We start from the raw sequence: 14,988 nt of genomic DNA, 5'->3' as shown, positions 1-14,988 counted from the left end.
CATGCAGGATTCACTTCCCAAGATAACTTGCGTGAGCTGGGATAAAAGGGACCCTGAGGTGGGGACTGGTACCTGTACTACATTTCCCAAACTATAATTTTTTCCTTGCATCTCCTCTAACTCATAAGTCTCCCATTCTAGTTCAAGCATCCCTGCCTTTGGTTGATATCATGAAGCTTTAACCCCTCTGTGGCTGACACCATCGCCAACGCGTGTGTGTTTATGTCTTCATTTGCCTGCACCATTTCCCCAGTTCCCAAAGCAGACAATATGGTCAGGTTTTCTAATTATAATAACTCATTTTCACAATGCTGCAAGCTTGAAGATTCAAGTCATTTAATAGATACAAAAGCTTGAAAGAAAGACTGGGATCTGAAAAACCATCCGTGTAAACAAAACTGAGAATCTAAGAGAGGAGAAAAAGGGTGACGAGTGGGCATTTTGTAGCAAGGTTCTCCTTGGCCTTTTGCATCTGGGACTAGTACATGTGCTCCACAACATAGCTGGCCACGTGCTTGATGGCCAGCATTGTTTCCTCACAGGTGGCTCGGATCTGAGATTCTGGGAGGGCAAAGCCGTATCTGCCTTTATCCCGGAGTTCAAAGGTGAAGGAATATTTGATTCCTTGGTCATAAGCCCAGTCGTCAGAGCCCCCAGCAGCAGGATCTGAAATATGGAAGCAAGCAGAGAGGAAAAAATGTAACCAGGAAACAATACTCAGAAATTGGCTATCTAAAAGGGAGGTATTAGGGCATGAGGCATGAAGTAGCTGGTCTCGCTTCTGGCCACTAGACCACCGGAGCTCCCTAATTAGTAGTTAGATGTTTGTAAGGCAAAAGCGTCTTACAGTATACATTAATAAAATATAATGCAAAGGAAAGGTTGCATAAAACACAATGCACATGCATGAAACATACTGTATATGAATGATAAAAACATGAAATTTATTTTATTTTAAGATTCTGTTTATAACTGCCAAGAATTCATGGTGCAAAATATTGTAGGTAGGCCAGTTTTCTAGTTAACAGGATGATGGAGGCTATGGGAATAGTCTTTTGTTTGTTTGTGTTTTTAAATTGGTTTCATCTTACTCCTAAACCTGTTTTGTGGGAGTGATGTGTTTAAAATCTCAGAAAGTATGTTATTCTTTGAGTACCAAAAACATGTCTACCTGTGTTTAATTGGCTATGCAAAGGCATTTGACTGTGTGGGTCACAAAAAATTGTGGCTAACCTTGAGGAAAATGGGAATCTCAGAACACTTATATGAAACATATACTTGAACCAAGAAACAGTCCTCAGAACAGAGCAAGGACCCACTGCATGGTTCAAAATCAGGAAAGGAGTCCAGCAGAGATAAATCCTGTTCTCATACTTTTCAATCTGTATGCAGAACACAGAACAGATCATTCAGGAAACAGGGCATTATGATCAGTAGTGTGGCATCAAGATTGGAGGAAGACTCATTAGCAACCTACGGTATGCAGATGACACAACTTTGCTTGCTGAAACTGAAGAGAACCTGAAGCACTAGCTGCAAAATGTCGATGACTATAGTCTTCAATACGGATTGAAGCTCCACATCAAGAAGACAAAGATTCTCTCCACTGGGCTGATTGGCAGCACGATCAGAGATGGAGAAGAGATTGAGGTTGTTAGCAATTACAGCTTGCTCGGATCCACCAGCAGTCAGGAAATCCAAAGACAAGCTGCAACGGGATAATCTCCAGAGTGCTGAAGAGCAATGATATGTCAGTCTAGATTAAAAGGTGTGTCTAATCCAGGCCATGGTCTTCTCAATTACTTGTTATGCTTCAGAGAGTTGGACAATGACTAAGGATGACAGAAGGATCGATGCCTTCGAATTGTGGTGCTGGAGAAGGGTCTTGAACATACCATGAACTGCCAAGAAAACAAATAGGTCTGTCTTGGAGAGGGTGAAACCAAGTCTCTCCTTGGAGGCTAGGATTTTGAAGCTCTGCCTCACTTACTTTGGACTCAAGGCCAGGAGAGATCAGTCCTTGGAGAAGAACATCATGCTCCGAAAGGTGAATGGAGAGCACAGGAGAGGGAGACCCAAGATGAGATGGATTGATAATAGTAACTGGGGCAATGGGGGTTGGTGTGTCAGAATTAATGAGACTGGCTCAGGAGAGGGAAGGGTTCAGAGCTGCAGTATATAGGGTCTATATAAACCGCAGGCGACTCAATGGCACATAACAACAATAACATACTATGGCATGTTTGGAAGCATGAGTGACATCCACTTCCTAAACAACATGCCTCCAGAAACTCTTTGAACTTTAATAAATGCTGATAGTTGTAGAGGGACTTCAGGCCTTTTGTTCAGAGGGTTGCTATGAGTTGTGCTGGACTCGAAGGCAATCAACATCACGAACAACATACATATATCTTATGATAAGCTATATTACATAGTATGGAATTTATTCATAAAAGCTAATTTCTGGAGAAAGATTGTCTCTTAGGAAAAAAAAAGGCAGAATGTGTGCTGAATGGTGAGAGCAGAGGCCCACGGACCTGCAGGAGCCGCTCAATGATTGAACTGGGGCAGCCTGGAAACAGCCAGCGCCTCTATGTTTGCAGCACTGTCTAGGCATCCATTCAGTTTCACTTCTTCAATAGCAGTAATGCTGACACTATCAGGAACCCTGATGGCATAGTGGTTAAGCACCACTCAACTGTTAACAGAAAGGTCAGTAGTTTGAACCCAGCAGCTACTCCATGAGGGAAAGCTGAGGAAGTCTGCTTCCATAAAGATTTGCAATCTTGAAAGCCCTATGAGGCAGTTCTTCTCTGTCATCAAGGTCCTGACTCAAAATCAATGGGTAGATTATGCTTTTCCTCTGCGTTTCCACTCTTGGGAGCCATCGCTGCTATTCCTTTTGGACCGGGTTGAATGACTCGTGTGTCCTCTTTTCTGCTGCACCTTTCTGTAATAGCACTTAGCATTTTTTTGTGCTTCAAATGATATTTTTCTTTCCCTGCTTCCCTGCTGTGGGGTCTTGGAATACAAAGTTGGCCTCTCTCTTTTCTTCCTTCCTTCTTGCTTTTCTTCCATCCTTCTCTCCCCTTCTACTCGGTAAAGACTTGGCATTCAGTACGTGCTCAACAGAAGCTTGCAAAAAACATGCTCAAAGGATGCTTATGAAGACGAATATTTTCCCTGGATTCAGAGGAGTAATTTTTCACTTCTTATTTTTGGAACAGAAAGATGATTACACATTTCCCAAACATCCATAGACTGACAAAACTCGCACAGCACCCGCTTCAAAAGGGAGTTTAGATGAACAGACACTTCACCAAAGAAGATATTCAGATGGCCAACAAACACGTGAAGAAATGTTCAAAATCCCTAGCTCTAAGAGAGATGCAAATCAAAATAATTATGATATATCTATCATATCACCCCAGTAAGAATAGCAAAATTTAACAGAACAGCAAGCAACAAATGCTGCTGAGGTTGTGGAGAAACTGGAAACGTTATTCACTGTTGGTGAGAGAGTAAAATGGTGCAACCACTGTGGAAGGTGATGTGGCACTCTCTCAAAAAGTGCAAATAGAGATACCATTTGAACCAGCAATTCCACTACTGGAAATATACCCCAAAGAGACCATAACTGACACCCAAGCAGATATATGCACATCCATGTTTATCGCAGCTTTGTTCACAATAGCAAAGAGTTGGAAACAACCTAAGGGCCTAACATCAAACGAATGGATAGAGCTGCATTGAAAAATGAGGAACTCATCAAATATTATTCAAAATAGGTGACCCTGGAGGACTTATGCTGAGTGAAATATCTCTATCACAAAAGGACAAATACTGCATAGTGCCACTGTTGTTAAACAGGACTGACATCTGGGTTGGGGGGGAGACTGAGAAATATGGGATAAATAATGTATACTACATTGAAACAGAGGAGGGAGAGAACTGTTTAAAAGGGATATGTGATTATAGGGAGCTCTGGTGGCCTAGTGGCAAGAAGCTGCACTGCAATCTCAGAGGTACGCGGTTTGAATCCATCAGATGCTCTGCTGGAGAAGGAGGGGCAATCTCCTCCTGTACCAGTCAGATTCGATTTGACGGTACATGCACAAAAATATAATAAAAAAAACAATTTAAAAAGGGATATGTGATTAGGTATTTTTGTCATGACAGGATTTCAGAATGAAGGTTGCATAGTGGAGTGGACCTGGGGGAGGGATTGTAAAACAATGAAAAAAATTTCTCTTTTACTTTTCAAAGAGAAGAGTGTACTGGGGGTGGGGAGTAGGAGAAAAGTGCAATAGTGAATAAATGGAAATCCAAAGTCTCTGTAAATTTTCATTAAAATCGATAATAATTTTTTTATTAAAAAAGGGAGTTTAAGAGCTCAGAAAGGGATGTGTGGGCAGCCACATGTTGGGATGGTGGGCATGCAATTTCTTTGCATGGCTCTCAAGCCAATACTCACAGATTGTCGTAGCTCCTGGGCCATAGGTGTACTTGGTGTTGTGCAGGGTGGCAAGCTCTTTAATCGTGGCTTTAGCCAAGGCATTCTGCAAAAGAACCAGCAAATACACAAGGAAGTAAGCAGAAACATTCACTGCCAAATGGTCAAAGAACAAATATCCCAGAAGTTAGTTTTCAAGATATTAAAAATGTTTACGTCACAATTCAGGTTAGTAGACTTATTCAACTATCTCACAGGAGTTAAACTTGGTCCCTGCGACCGTGTATGATAGAGAGTTCTAGCTTTCCAAGACTATTTAGGATTTGAGTGATATCAGTGAAATACTATTTCCCGTTACTCTCCTGCAGAAACTCATTTTGAGCTTCTCTCTGTCACATATAGAACATATTATGTGCCGGTACCATGTGTCCATTTCTGACGCTGTCAGTGACTTTTCTTGGTTCTGTCTGGGTCTTATTAAGGCTTGTCACTTGATGATCAATTGTTCATTGGAATGATAAGACTTATAGGTATTGTTGCCCTGTTGTTGTTGTTAAGTGCCATCAAGTCATAGATGACTCATAGCAACCTTATGAATGAAAGACCTGAACATTTGTATAACTCTCATTGTTTCTCTAAGTTCATAGAGTTTCTGGAAGCAAGCTATTTTGGAAGTGGATGCCACTCCTGCTTCTAATCCTGCTTTAATTGGGAAGCTCCACCAAACAATGTCCACCATGGGAAACCATTATCACATTTACACATCTGTGTTTCAGGGTTCAGCATCACAGAAACCACACTTACCTCTGTACAGCAAACTGACAGATCAGTGCTATACCACTGAGAAGAATCTTTGACCAAAAACAATTAAAACCAAACCTGAGGGCTGCAGATTAAACTTACCCACCCTAATGTCCTTCAATCATTTTAAATCTTTCTTTTTTTATAATGATTTTAATGAACATTTACAGAGAATTTGGATTTCCATTCATTTATTGCTGCACTTCTCTACCCGCCGAGTCCTCTCTCCCCGCTCCCCAGTTCGCTCCTCTCTTTCAAAAGTAAGACTCCCTCCCTGATACACAATTCCCCACCCCCCAGCACTCCTCCCACCGCCCCAAGTACATTCCACTATGCAATCTTAATTGTGGACTCTTGTGTTAAATCTTTATTGCGGTGACATCTAGGGTCTTCCTCTAAATACTGCTTTAGCCATTTGGATAGATTTTATTTTCTTTTTATTTGCATAGGACATAGCTCTTCTAGTCCTTTGGGGTTCTTATTTATTTAATGTTAGTTCAGGTTGAAGAAATGGTGCTATAGTGAACGCGTCATCTTTCTAGGGACACTTTTTATGGTGTAGTAAAATGTCAATGTGCATTAGGCACTAGATTATGCCCATGGATTAGTTGGGCAAATCTATCTCATTTCTGGAGATTGTATGAGAAAAGCAGGAGTCAAGAATGTCTGTAAAGTTGTGCAAGAGAAGACTGTCTATTTATTCAGGACAAGCAAACAAATCATAAATAAAAAGCAAACAAATATTTTAAAAATCCAACAAAATAAAATTAAAAGCAAACCACTGATTATAAAGTTGAGAGTAAATCCTGCTAAGTGGATTTAGGAAGGAACACAGAAGATGAAAAACAGGAACTAGCAATTTTAGGGAGGAGTGGTGTCTCCAACCAGAGTTAAAGAGATCATGTCAGTCATAACAATGTCTATCTACTCTAGCATTCATAACTTGTACATTTGAAAATTATTATGAAAGAATTATATTTCTATTAACATAAAAGATTCAAGGTTTTGGGGACAGGGGAAATGAACTGAAGACAAGTGTGAGGGCGGGGCCTAGAGAAAAAAAAAGTCAGGTTCTGTTGGATCAGTGATTCTGCACCTGGAAAATGAGCCAGTGAGTTAGCTGATTGCCTTTGGCAAATGAAATGAAAGGGTACGTTAGTAGAAATCATCCAGTTTGCTTACCTAAAGAGCCATCACCTCATCAGTACTCTAAATCTCTAACAGATGATTCTGAATGTAAATCTGAGCATCATGAAATGCCTGTAGCTTGGATTAAGAGAAGACTTTAGCCTGGAGACTTGCTTACAATAAGATTGAACAGCAGCAGCTGTTCAATACATTCAGATCATAATTACAGAGATTCTAAGCAGTAAGCAAAAGCATATATTATTTCATGAGTTTGGAAATCAAGGACTTGAACTTTAAAATGCTCATGTTATTGATCTAAAATGCTGAGAACAGGAAGTTCCCAAAAACTGATTACATAAATTCTATGGATCAGGACAAAAAAACCCCCCACATTATTTTAAGTTCACAATTATTTTTCAGTTTTCTGATTAACAGTTGCCAAATGGAACATTAATATTTTGGGTCCCACAATCCTTAGACATCTTAGAAACACATACATGCTCATGGTCACTTTCACATAAAGTTCTACTAAACTGGTTTCAAAGTTCTTCTAAGTGGTCTAGCACTGGCCTGTGCATTGCTGTACAGAGGTAACTCGTGGTTTCTGTGATGCTAAACACTGTGACACTGGTGTGTCAAATGCGTTAATGGTTACCCATGGCGGACAGTGTTTGTTGGAGCTCCTAATTAAAACAAGCTTGGAAGCAGGAGGGGCATCCACTTCCATAAATAGCTTGCCTCCGGAAACTTGGAGAAACGATGACTTTTAAAATCAGAAAGAGCCAATCCTTGGAAAAGGACATCAATGCGTGGAAAGGTATGTTGTGGAAAGGAAAGGAAGGTCAGCATAAGAGAGGAAGACCCTCAACGAGATGAGTTGATACAATGACTGTAGCAATGGGTTCAGGTATATCAGAGGTGACGAGGCTGACCCAGGACAAGGCCAGGTTCAGACCCGTTGTGTGAAGGGTTGGAATCAGTTGCAGTCAATTCGACGACATATAACAACAAGGGAATTCCTACTCTGTAAAAATGAACTTACTCTGATTACATCACCAACCTCAATTTTCCTTGCATAAGTAAGAAAGAATTAGAATTATAATATCAAAATATGAAATACAGCTAGTTTCATAACCAGAATGAATTATGGCTAGTTCTCTGGCTGTAAACAATTGCTTTTTCAAATCTGTATTCCCAAGACAGCCAGTTCCAAGCTGGCTTTCCAAGGGGCCCATCTAAATAAGACAATAGGTCCAGTTTTCAGAGCTTTTCTCCTTGAGTGATTATTAGCAAGGAGAGCTGGAGGATGATGGGTCTTTAAAGAAGGTGATGCTTCTTCAAAGGGAAAGAAGTTAATCCTTGATGTTCTTTTTTTGGTTTTAAAGTTTTCATTCTGGAATTCAAATGTCCTGTGTTTAGAAATACAATGAATGCTCTCCAGCATTTCAGTCCAAATGTTTTTCATGTTGGAACTCATCCCTGGAAATGCTCATTCCTAAGCATTTCTGTGCTCCCACCCAAATTCATCCACCCCTATCAGAACTAACTCTTGACTTCATCACCTGTCACGCTTCCAGGTGGTTTTTTAGTACCAATAAATACACTGAGAACCTCAGAGCTTAATCAATACACAGAAGTTAAAGAGATAATAATGTTATAACCATCTTATCTAGGGTTTACAACTTTATGTAATTGAAACTAACTCTGAAAAAAAATTTAGCATTTTTACTAACTATAAATAATAACTCAAGGTTTTAAGAGGGGAAAAGAATGAAAGGAAAGTCCGAGAAAGGGAGATAGAACAGGAACACTAATTCTTTAGGGTTAGAGAGTCTGCCTTACAGAAAAAAAGAACAAGAGGATTCTTCTGATGAACGGCAAGTTAAATTTACAATAGTAGAAAATATCAAGTTTACCTACAAGAGGAAGGATCATCGCATCAGTATTTCACACCTACAGAAGATGATATTGAATGGACCCTAAGCATCAGCCCTGCTGGTGTAGTGTACAATGTTGAGCTGCTAATTAAAAGGTTGGTACTTTGAACCCTGTAGCTCTTCTGTGAGAGACATCTTGCAATCTTCTCTCTCTTTGAATGACAGTGTAACTCCTTACCTACCAGAGTCACCAGAGGTCCCTATACATACCATTAGGGCCACACAAAATGTATCAGTTTACCTTTTCTCTAACCACGTTTTCTAACCAAAAATTACCAGTTTACCTCTTTTCTATCTTCTTTAACCACGGTCAGTGAAAGAGATGAAAACCTTCAACAAGATGACTTTACACAGTAACTGCAGTAATGGGCTCAAGTACGACAGCAATGCTACTTCCTAAATAACAGGCCTCCAGAAACTCTATGAACTTTGATGGATGTCCTTAATAGTGGAGGAGCTTCAGGCCTTTTGTTCATAGGGTCGCTATGAGTCGTGCTCGATTTGAAGGCAACCAACAACAACAACAACATGTCAGCAATGATAAAAATGACACAGAACAGGACAGGGTTCAGATCTGTCGACTTGACAGCACCTAACAACAACAGCAACAACAACACCAACCAACTCTGTTCCAGACACGTGAAGTGAGATTCTAGTGCTTTGTAAACCGTCACAGGCATAATAGGGAAATAGGTGCTTGTGCTTTGCCTTTGAAGCAATATCTAAAATGGATGTTAGTTTATAGAGAATGCTATTTTGTTATATTATGTAGGTAACTGGTGTACATTGACTACTCATTTTGTATCCTCACCATATTGCCTAGTGTCTAACACATAACTGGGCAGGGGAGACTTGATTTTGGGATAAAGGGGCGAGGCTTGGAAGCAGGTGACCACTGGTGAACTGTCCAGGGGCTATCTTGTGACACCCCTGCGTGCAAATGTGGGGCTGTGGGGAGGGTGGTAGTGCCATAGAGTGATTGTTGGTTGATAGATTGTTACATTTGGACATTGACCTGTGTTCTGCACTATTTCTTTACATTGATTAAAAAAACCCCAACAATTATGCCAGTGGACCATTTTATGTCCGTTATCTTCAAAATGAAGCAACACAACTGTAAGAGGAGTTATTAATCAACCAGAATACCGTGTTTTAAATGTAGATTGCCTTAACAAAAATCCATGGCATCGATGTGAGTCTTTTCTCTTGAAGAGTTTAAACGATTTCACAAATGTTATTCATTTATCTTCCCAACATTATCTGTCCGCATTTCTTCAACATGGACTTTTCTAGGAGAATGGAATGCCCCAGGGGGCAACACGCTCAAAGAAAATGTTCCAGCTGAGCTGGGTAGACTGACCCCTGCCAGGAAGGCTAGCAAGGGCAGTGATGCCTGCACTTCCTCAAATGTTGGCCTGGCACCTCCTTTCCTCTTTATGTTTCTGTGAAAAGGGATTAAGACAGCTGATGGAAGTCCCAGAATCAACATCACAGCAGAGCACATGATCCATTTCTTGACAGTCTGATTAATGAGTTACTTTTCTCCACAAGCTGCCTTTTGAGGACCTTCTGACATCTTGCTCAATGGGTTCAAAACAAGGACTACGATTTACATAAAACCTTCAACTTTGCACAGACCTCTGGATAAGAGCTAGATAAGTTTTATCCCCATTTTACAGATAAAGGGACCCTGCCCAAGGGCATACCACCCCCCTGAATGGTTGCAGTGAGCAAGGCTCTTCTTATTTTAAATCCCATGCTCTTTCTCATTTCTTCTTGTGGCCTTCTAAGACTTCAAAAGAAATGTTTACCAATGTAAAGAATAGGAGACGGCTAAATATAAATCGACCTCAGAGACAACTTTGCTTTCAGTCAAGGCCAAAACATGGCCAGTATTAATATCCTTCGATATGGATTTCCAACCATGTCTTATGCATGCTCTCTTTTGTCACTTGATTTCTTATAAAGACGCCTTGAAGAGAGCAAAAGATAGAGCGAGTCTAAAATGTCACATCTAGCTCAAAGTCCAGGAGACAAAGAACAACTGGCTGTGAAGTTTCCCCAGGCTCTGACTGCCCAGGACTGAGATGAATAAGGAGGGACGTGCTTTGCTATTGACCTGAGTTCCTCTCTGTTTTATGACGGCTCACATAGTCCTCAATCCCACCTCTGTACCCACAGAAGCATTATGACAGGCAACTTCTTCTAATCTCCTCACACCAAACTCCCCCCCCCCCCAAATGCCAACCAATAGCTGCTGATTTGGTTCTGACCCATGGTGCCCTCACACGTGCAGAGTAGGACCATTTTTTGATGGGCTATTTTGAATGTTGTGGCCTTCTGGAAGTAGATGACCTGACCTTTTGCTGTTGGGTGAGTAGAAACTACCTTCTGGTCAAGTGATTAACTGTTTTCACAAAGAGGTGATTCCTTCTGTTCTTCTTACTCCCTAACCAACCAGACTCACTCATTCAGTCAGTCCCAAGGCTGTGAATCTTCCTGGAGGAGACTGCCCATCTTTCCTCCTCAGTCGGTCTGATAGATTCACACTGCTTGACCTTTCAGCTAGTAGCCCAGTACATTAGACACTATACTCTCAGAGCTTCTGTCTTCATTTCCCATGGCCCAATATAATGAAGTATGAAAAGAAAAGTCCCAAACCAAATACAAAGAATAAGACCAAGGGAATTTCTTTGAGAACTTGGTGTCTGACTTGAAAGGTCTAGGTTTAATCACCCTTATGGTGAATATACGTGATAAGAGAAGCATCAAAATAAGCTTTAACTGTAGTTTCCTTCCTTCTTTCCTGTGATAAAGGGTAACTTATCTCAGTGAGAAATTGAACTTAGTCCTTGTGGCCTACAGATAGTCAGATCACAAAACACATGGGGCTTGAAAGGAAATTGCGTTCCTGAGACAGAGAAGAGTAAACAAGGATCAAACTTGGATCTCAAGGTCCTAATTAGAATAAGGAAAGATTGGCTTCAGAGAGCAGCCCTAAATTGCCTGTGTAAAGTTCACAGGGTTGTCGGGAACTTCACGGATTCAAACCAAATTTGGTTTTTGACTTGCATACATAGTCTGAAGCTTTTTGAAGTGAAAGGGAATGTGGCTCACCAGACAGTAGGAGTTGCAAAGTCCAGGGCATTTTTCTCTTTTCTTGGTACACGTGGTGCCTTTTCTAAATAAATATGAAAAAACAAATATTGTGTGATAGAGATGTGTGGGGTGTCCTGCGTTTCAGATTTGAAGAGCCCAGTGAACTGAGGATAAAAGCAGAAGAAGCCAAGGACCTTTGGCTGGGAATGTGATGCGGCCCTTATCTTTGTTTAAAGCAGGATTTCTCAACCTCAGCATCATTGACGTTTTGGACCAGATAATTCTCAGTTGTTGGAGCTGTTCTGTGCACTGTAGGATGTAGCAGCATCCCTGGCCTCTACCCCTAGATAACAGCAGAAGCCTTTCCCCCACAGCTAATAAGAAAAAATGTCTCCAAACATTGCCAAATGTTCTTTGGAGACGGAGTGGGGGAAGGATAGGTTTGGTGGAAAGTCAAAGAAAAGACAATACTAGAACGATCTAGAAGCTTCTGTTTTGCTTTAGGGACGACAACTGGCTTCAAAGGTGTTCTGAATGTCCATTATTTTTCGGCTGGCAGCTGTGCTAATTATGTGTCATAGAGTCAGAATCGGCAGAGGGCTGACCCTCCAGCAAGTTTCCAGAGGCAGTGCCTTGCACGGCAGGAGATTACCCATCTTTCTCCTGTGGAGCAGCTGGCGAATTCAAACCGCGTGCCTGTGGATTGGCAGCGCAGTTCCTTACCAGTAGGCCACCAAGGGTCCCGTGAAACTATCTCCTAAACATTTTTGTTCTCTCACTAAAATATCTCTTGAAGAGAAGGGTAATAATGACCAGGCTGAAAAAAAATTATATATATAACATGTACAGTTAAATGTAAAGTTTGGATTAAACAGTGGATAATTTTTTTGTTGTTGTTTGTTTCTATCTGTTACATACACTATTTGGGATAGACTTAATTAAACTATTTGTTGTTTGGCTGAAGTTCAAATATAGCAAGGACTTTTGCCTTTGACCTGGAAATCCTATTGTCAAGGTCCAGGGTCTGCTTTGACTCAGGATTCATTCTAGTATTCAGGTCTGTCCCCCATCTGACCCCTTTAGTGATCAAGTCTCACACCCTACTCTCCCAAAGAAGATTCAGAACAGGCCTTCTCCTGCTCCTTCTTCACCTCTGTTTCTCAGCCCTCCTGCTGTTCTGTTGAAAATGACCTCTTCCTTCTTCTGACACTCAGATCCCACCTATCCTTCATGTTAATGAACACATTTCTAGATCCTTTGATGAATAAATGGCTTTATAATACACTGCCAAGTCTCTGTTCTTTGTTTTTCTCTTATGTGATTCTATGCTTCCTTTACTCTGGTCTTTTTTTTTTAAATATTTTATTTTATATTTTTTTTTGTGTGTGTGTGTGTGTGTGTGTGTGTGTGTACCATTAAATCAGATCTGACTGGTACAAGAGGAGATTGCCCCTCTTTTTCTAGTAAAGCATCTGGTGGATTAGAACCACATACCTCTGGGATTACAGTGCAACTTCTTGCCACTAGGCCACCAGAGTTCCTATACTCTGGTCTTTTAAAAATAGAAGTTTAATTGTGGTTTGAGTAAAGGCTTGCACAGGAAATGGATTTCCTATTTAACAACTCCTGCATGTTAGGGTTTGTGGCATTGCCTGTAATCTCCATATAATAACAGCACTATTACTCTTTCCTCCTTGGTTTTCTATTCTCATTTATCTTTGTCTTTTATCCCTTCCTGCCTTTTTATCCCTTCTCAATGACGGAATCATGGTTTATGCTGAGCACTTAATCAATGGGCATTGGGATTGCTAGTGATTGTCTGTGAGCCAAGTTCTGACCAAGCCCACCAGGAGAATTTTCACAGGTCGAGAAGTCACATAAATATAAGTAACTGACCAAGAGGAGCTCTGGTGGCGTACTACCTGTAGGGAGCTGTGCTGCTAACATGAAGGTGGTGTCTCTATGCTGGTTCGAATCCACCGTGGCTCCTAAGGAGAAAGGAAGGCTCTCCCCTTCTGTGTGATTTATAGCCTCAAAAACCCACTGGAGGGTCTGCTAGGAGTCGGTTCCCACTCCACAGCTATGAGGGTGAGGCAGGGAATCAAGGCTGTGTTAATAAATGAAAAATTCCGTAGTTGTCTTTTGCAAATTGTCTGTTTTTTAAGTGAGGTAAGAACTTCTGAGAAAGTTCCTGACACAGATAACCAGTGCGTCAAGGAATGAGTTCTTGGTAGCCTGCTGTGGTGGACTATGGCCTGGGCACTCCCGTCTTCAGGTAGAGGCCCGGGGACAGCTGCTCTTAGTGTGCATGTGGCCTGATAATTGTCCACCTCCTAATGACAATATTTCTTCCCTCCGATTTTTATCTTGATCTCTATTCATAGCCTTACTGTATGTTCACCAGCATGGGGCGCTCTGGTGACCTAGTGGCAAGAAGGTGCGCTTGCAATCCTGAAGGCATAAAGTTTGAGGCCACCAGCTGCTCTGCACAAGAAGGATGGGCAATTTCCAGGCCAGAACTGAAAGAGTGGGCCAGGAGAAATCAGCATCTCAGCTAAACAGTGCCTATCCTAAGCAACATTGGGGACCCTAGAAGGTGATGACGTGCTTTGTGGGATGACAGACTTTGCTTACAAATTGGTCTTCTACAGGACAGCTCTGTGAGGGGTCACTCTAAAATATGCCACAGAGACGTGTGTGTGTGTGTGTGTGTGTGTGTGTGAGAGAGAGAGAGAGTGTTTGAAATTTGGAGCAGCTCAGGAAATTAATTCCTCGGAGTATAAGAGCTCTAAGCCCAGGGCTGTGTCCACTATTGGTTTTCTAGTCTGGCTTTTAGTGTCTCCTCTGGAAAACAAGAAGCAGAATTTCCAGAATTTCCATTTTTTTTTTTTTTAGTTCTAGCTTTTTTAGTTTTCGTTTTTTTCATTCTATAAGAGCCCTGGTGGCACAGTGCTTGAAGAGCTTTGCTAATTGGAAGGTTGGCGGTTCAACCCTAACAGCCGTGCTTCACAGAAAGATGTGGTAGCCTGCTTGTGAAAGGATTATGTCAGGGAAATGCTGTGGGGCTGTTCTCAGTACAGGATTGTGGAGCGGTAGAGCCAATATGATTGCAGTGGCATTCATTTTTTTGTTTGTTTTTTGATACAATTCTGTGTTTTAAGGCAAGAAAGTAGTAGTAGACTCATGCCCTGGATTAAAGCCTTTGAGGGGTAATAATAGCTTCCTTCTTGGTCAGGCTTGGGAGTAAGGTCAGACATTAACTTGACTATTTTTCTGGCTTTCTACTTTTCCCTTAAACATGCCGTCATCATACCATTATTCTCATGATCACTGAGGCTAATGTTATCATTAACAAGGCCACATAAATATTTTTGTGGGTGAGGTGGACCAAAGAGTGGGAGTCTCTATATGTGCAGCAATTATAGAGACTTGGGGAGGTTTGGTGAGCCCTTCCTACTTCTCCTATATTTTATTTCGTTTGACGAAGTATAAACTATATAACTACTCTTTAGCATATTGGAAATTTAAGTGTATTTCTGTTTTTGACCTTAAACGTCCTTTGAGAAGCTA

General features: G+C 41.2%; 1 protein-coding gene across 1 annotated transcript in view; it reads right to left on the bottom strand.

Annotated features, from left to right (window-relative positions):
* Positions 1–478: 478 nt before the first annotated feature.
* CPB1 (carboxypeptidase B1 (tissue)) overlaps positions 479–14,988 on the bottom strand; it is a 45,678-nt gene continuing 31,168 nt past the window's right edge. Inside the window, exons 10-11 of the mRNA XM_006895559.1 lie at positions 4,475–4,559; positions 479–666 (exon numbers count right to left, since the gene is read on the bottom strand). Of these exons, the coding sequence (XP_006895621.1) occupies positions 479–666; positions 4,475–4,559 (273 nt within the window). The remainder of the gene's footprint in view (positions 667–4,474; positions 4,560–14,988) is intronic.

This window comes from Elephantulus edwardii, unplaced genomic scaffold (genome assembly GCF_000299155.1).
Source record: "Elephantulus edwardii isolate Elephantulus edwardi_28Jun2011 unplaced genomic scaffold, EleEdw1.0 scaffold00169, whole genome shotgun sequence".
Classification (NCBI taxonomy): domain Eukaryota; kingdom Metazoa; phylum Chordata; class Mammalia; order Macroscelidea; family Macroscelididae; genus Elephantulus; species Elephantulus edwardii.
This window is presented reverse-complemented; position numbering and strand designations above follow the sequence as displayed.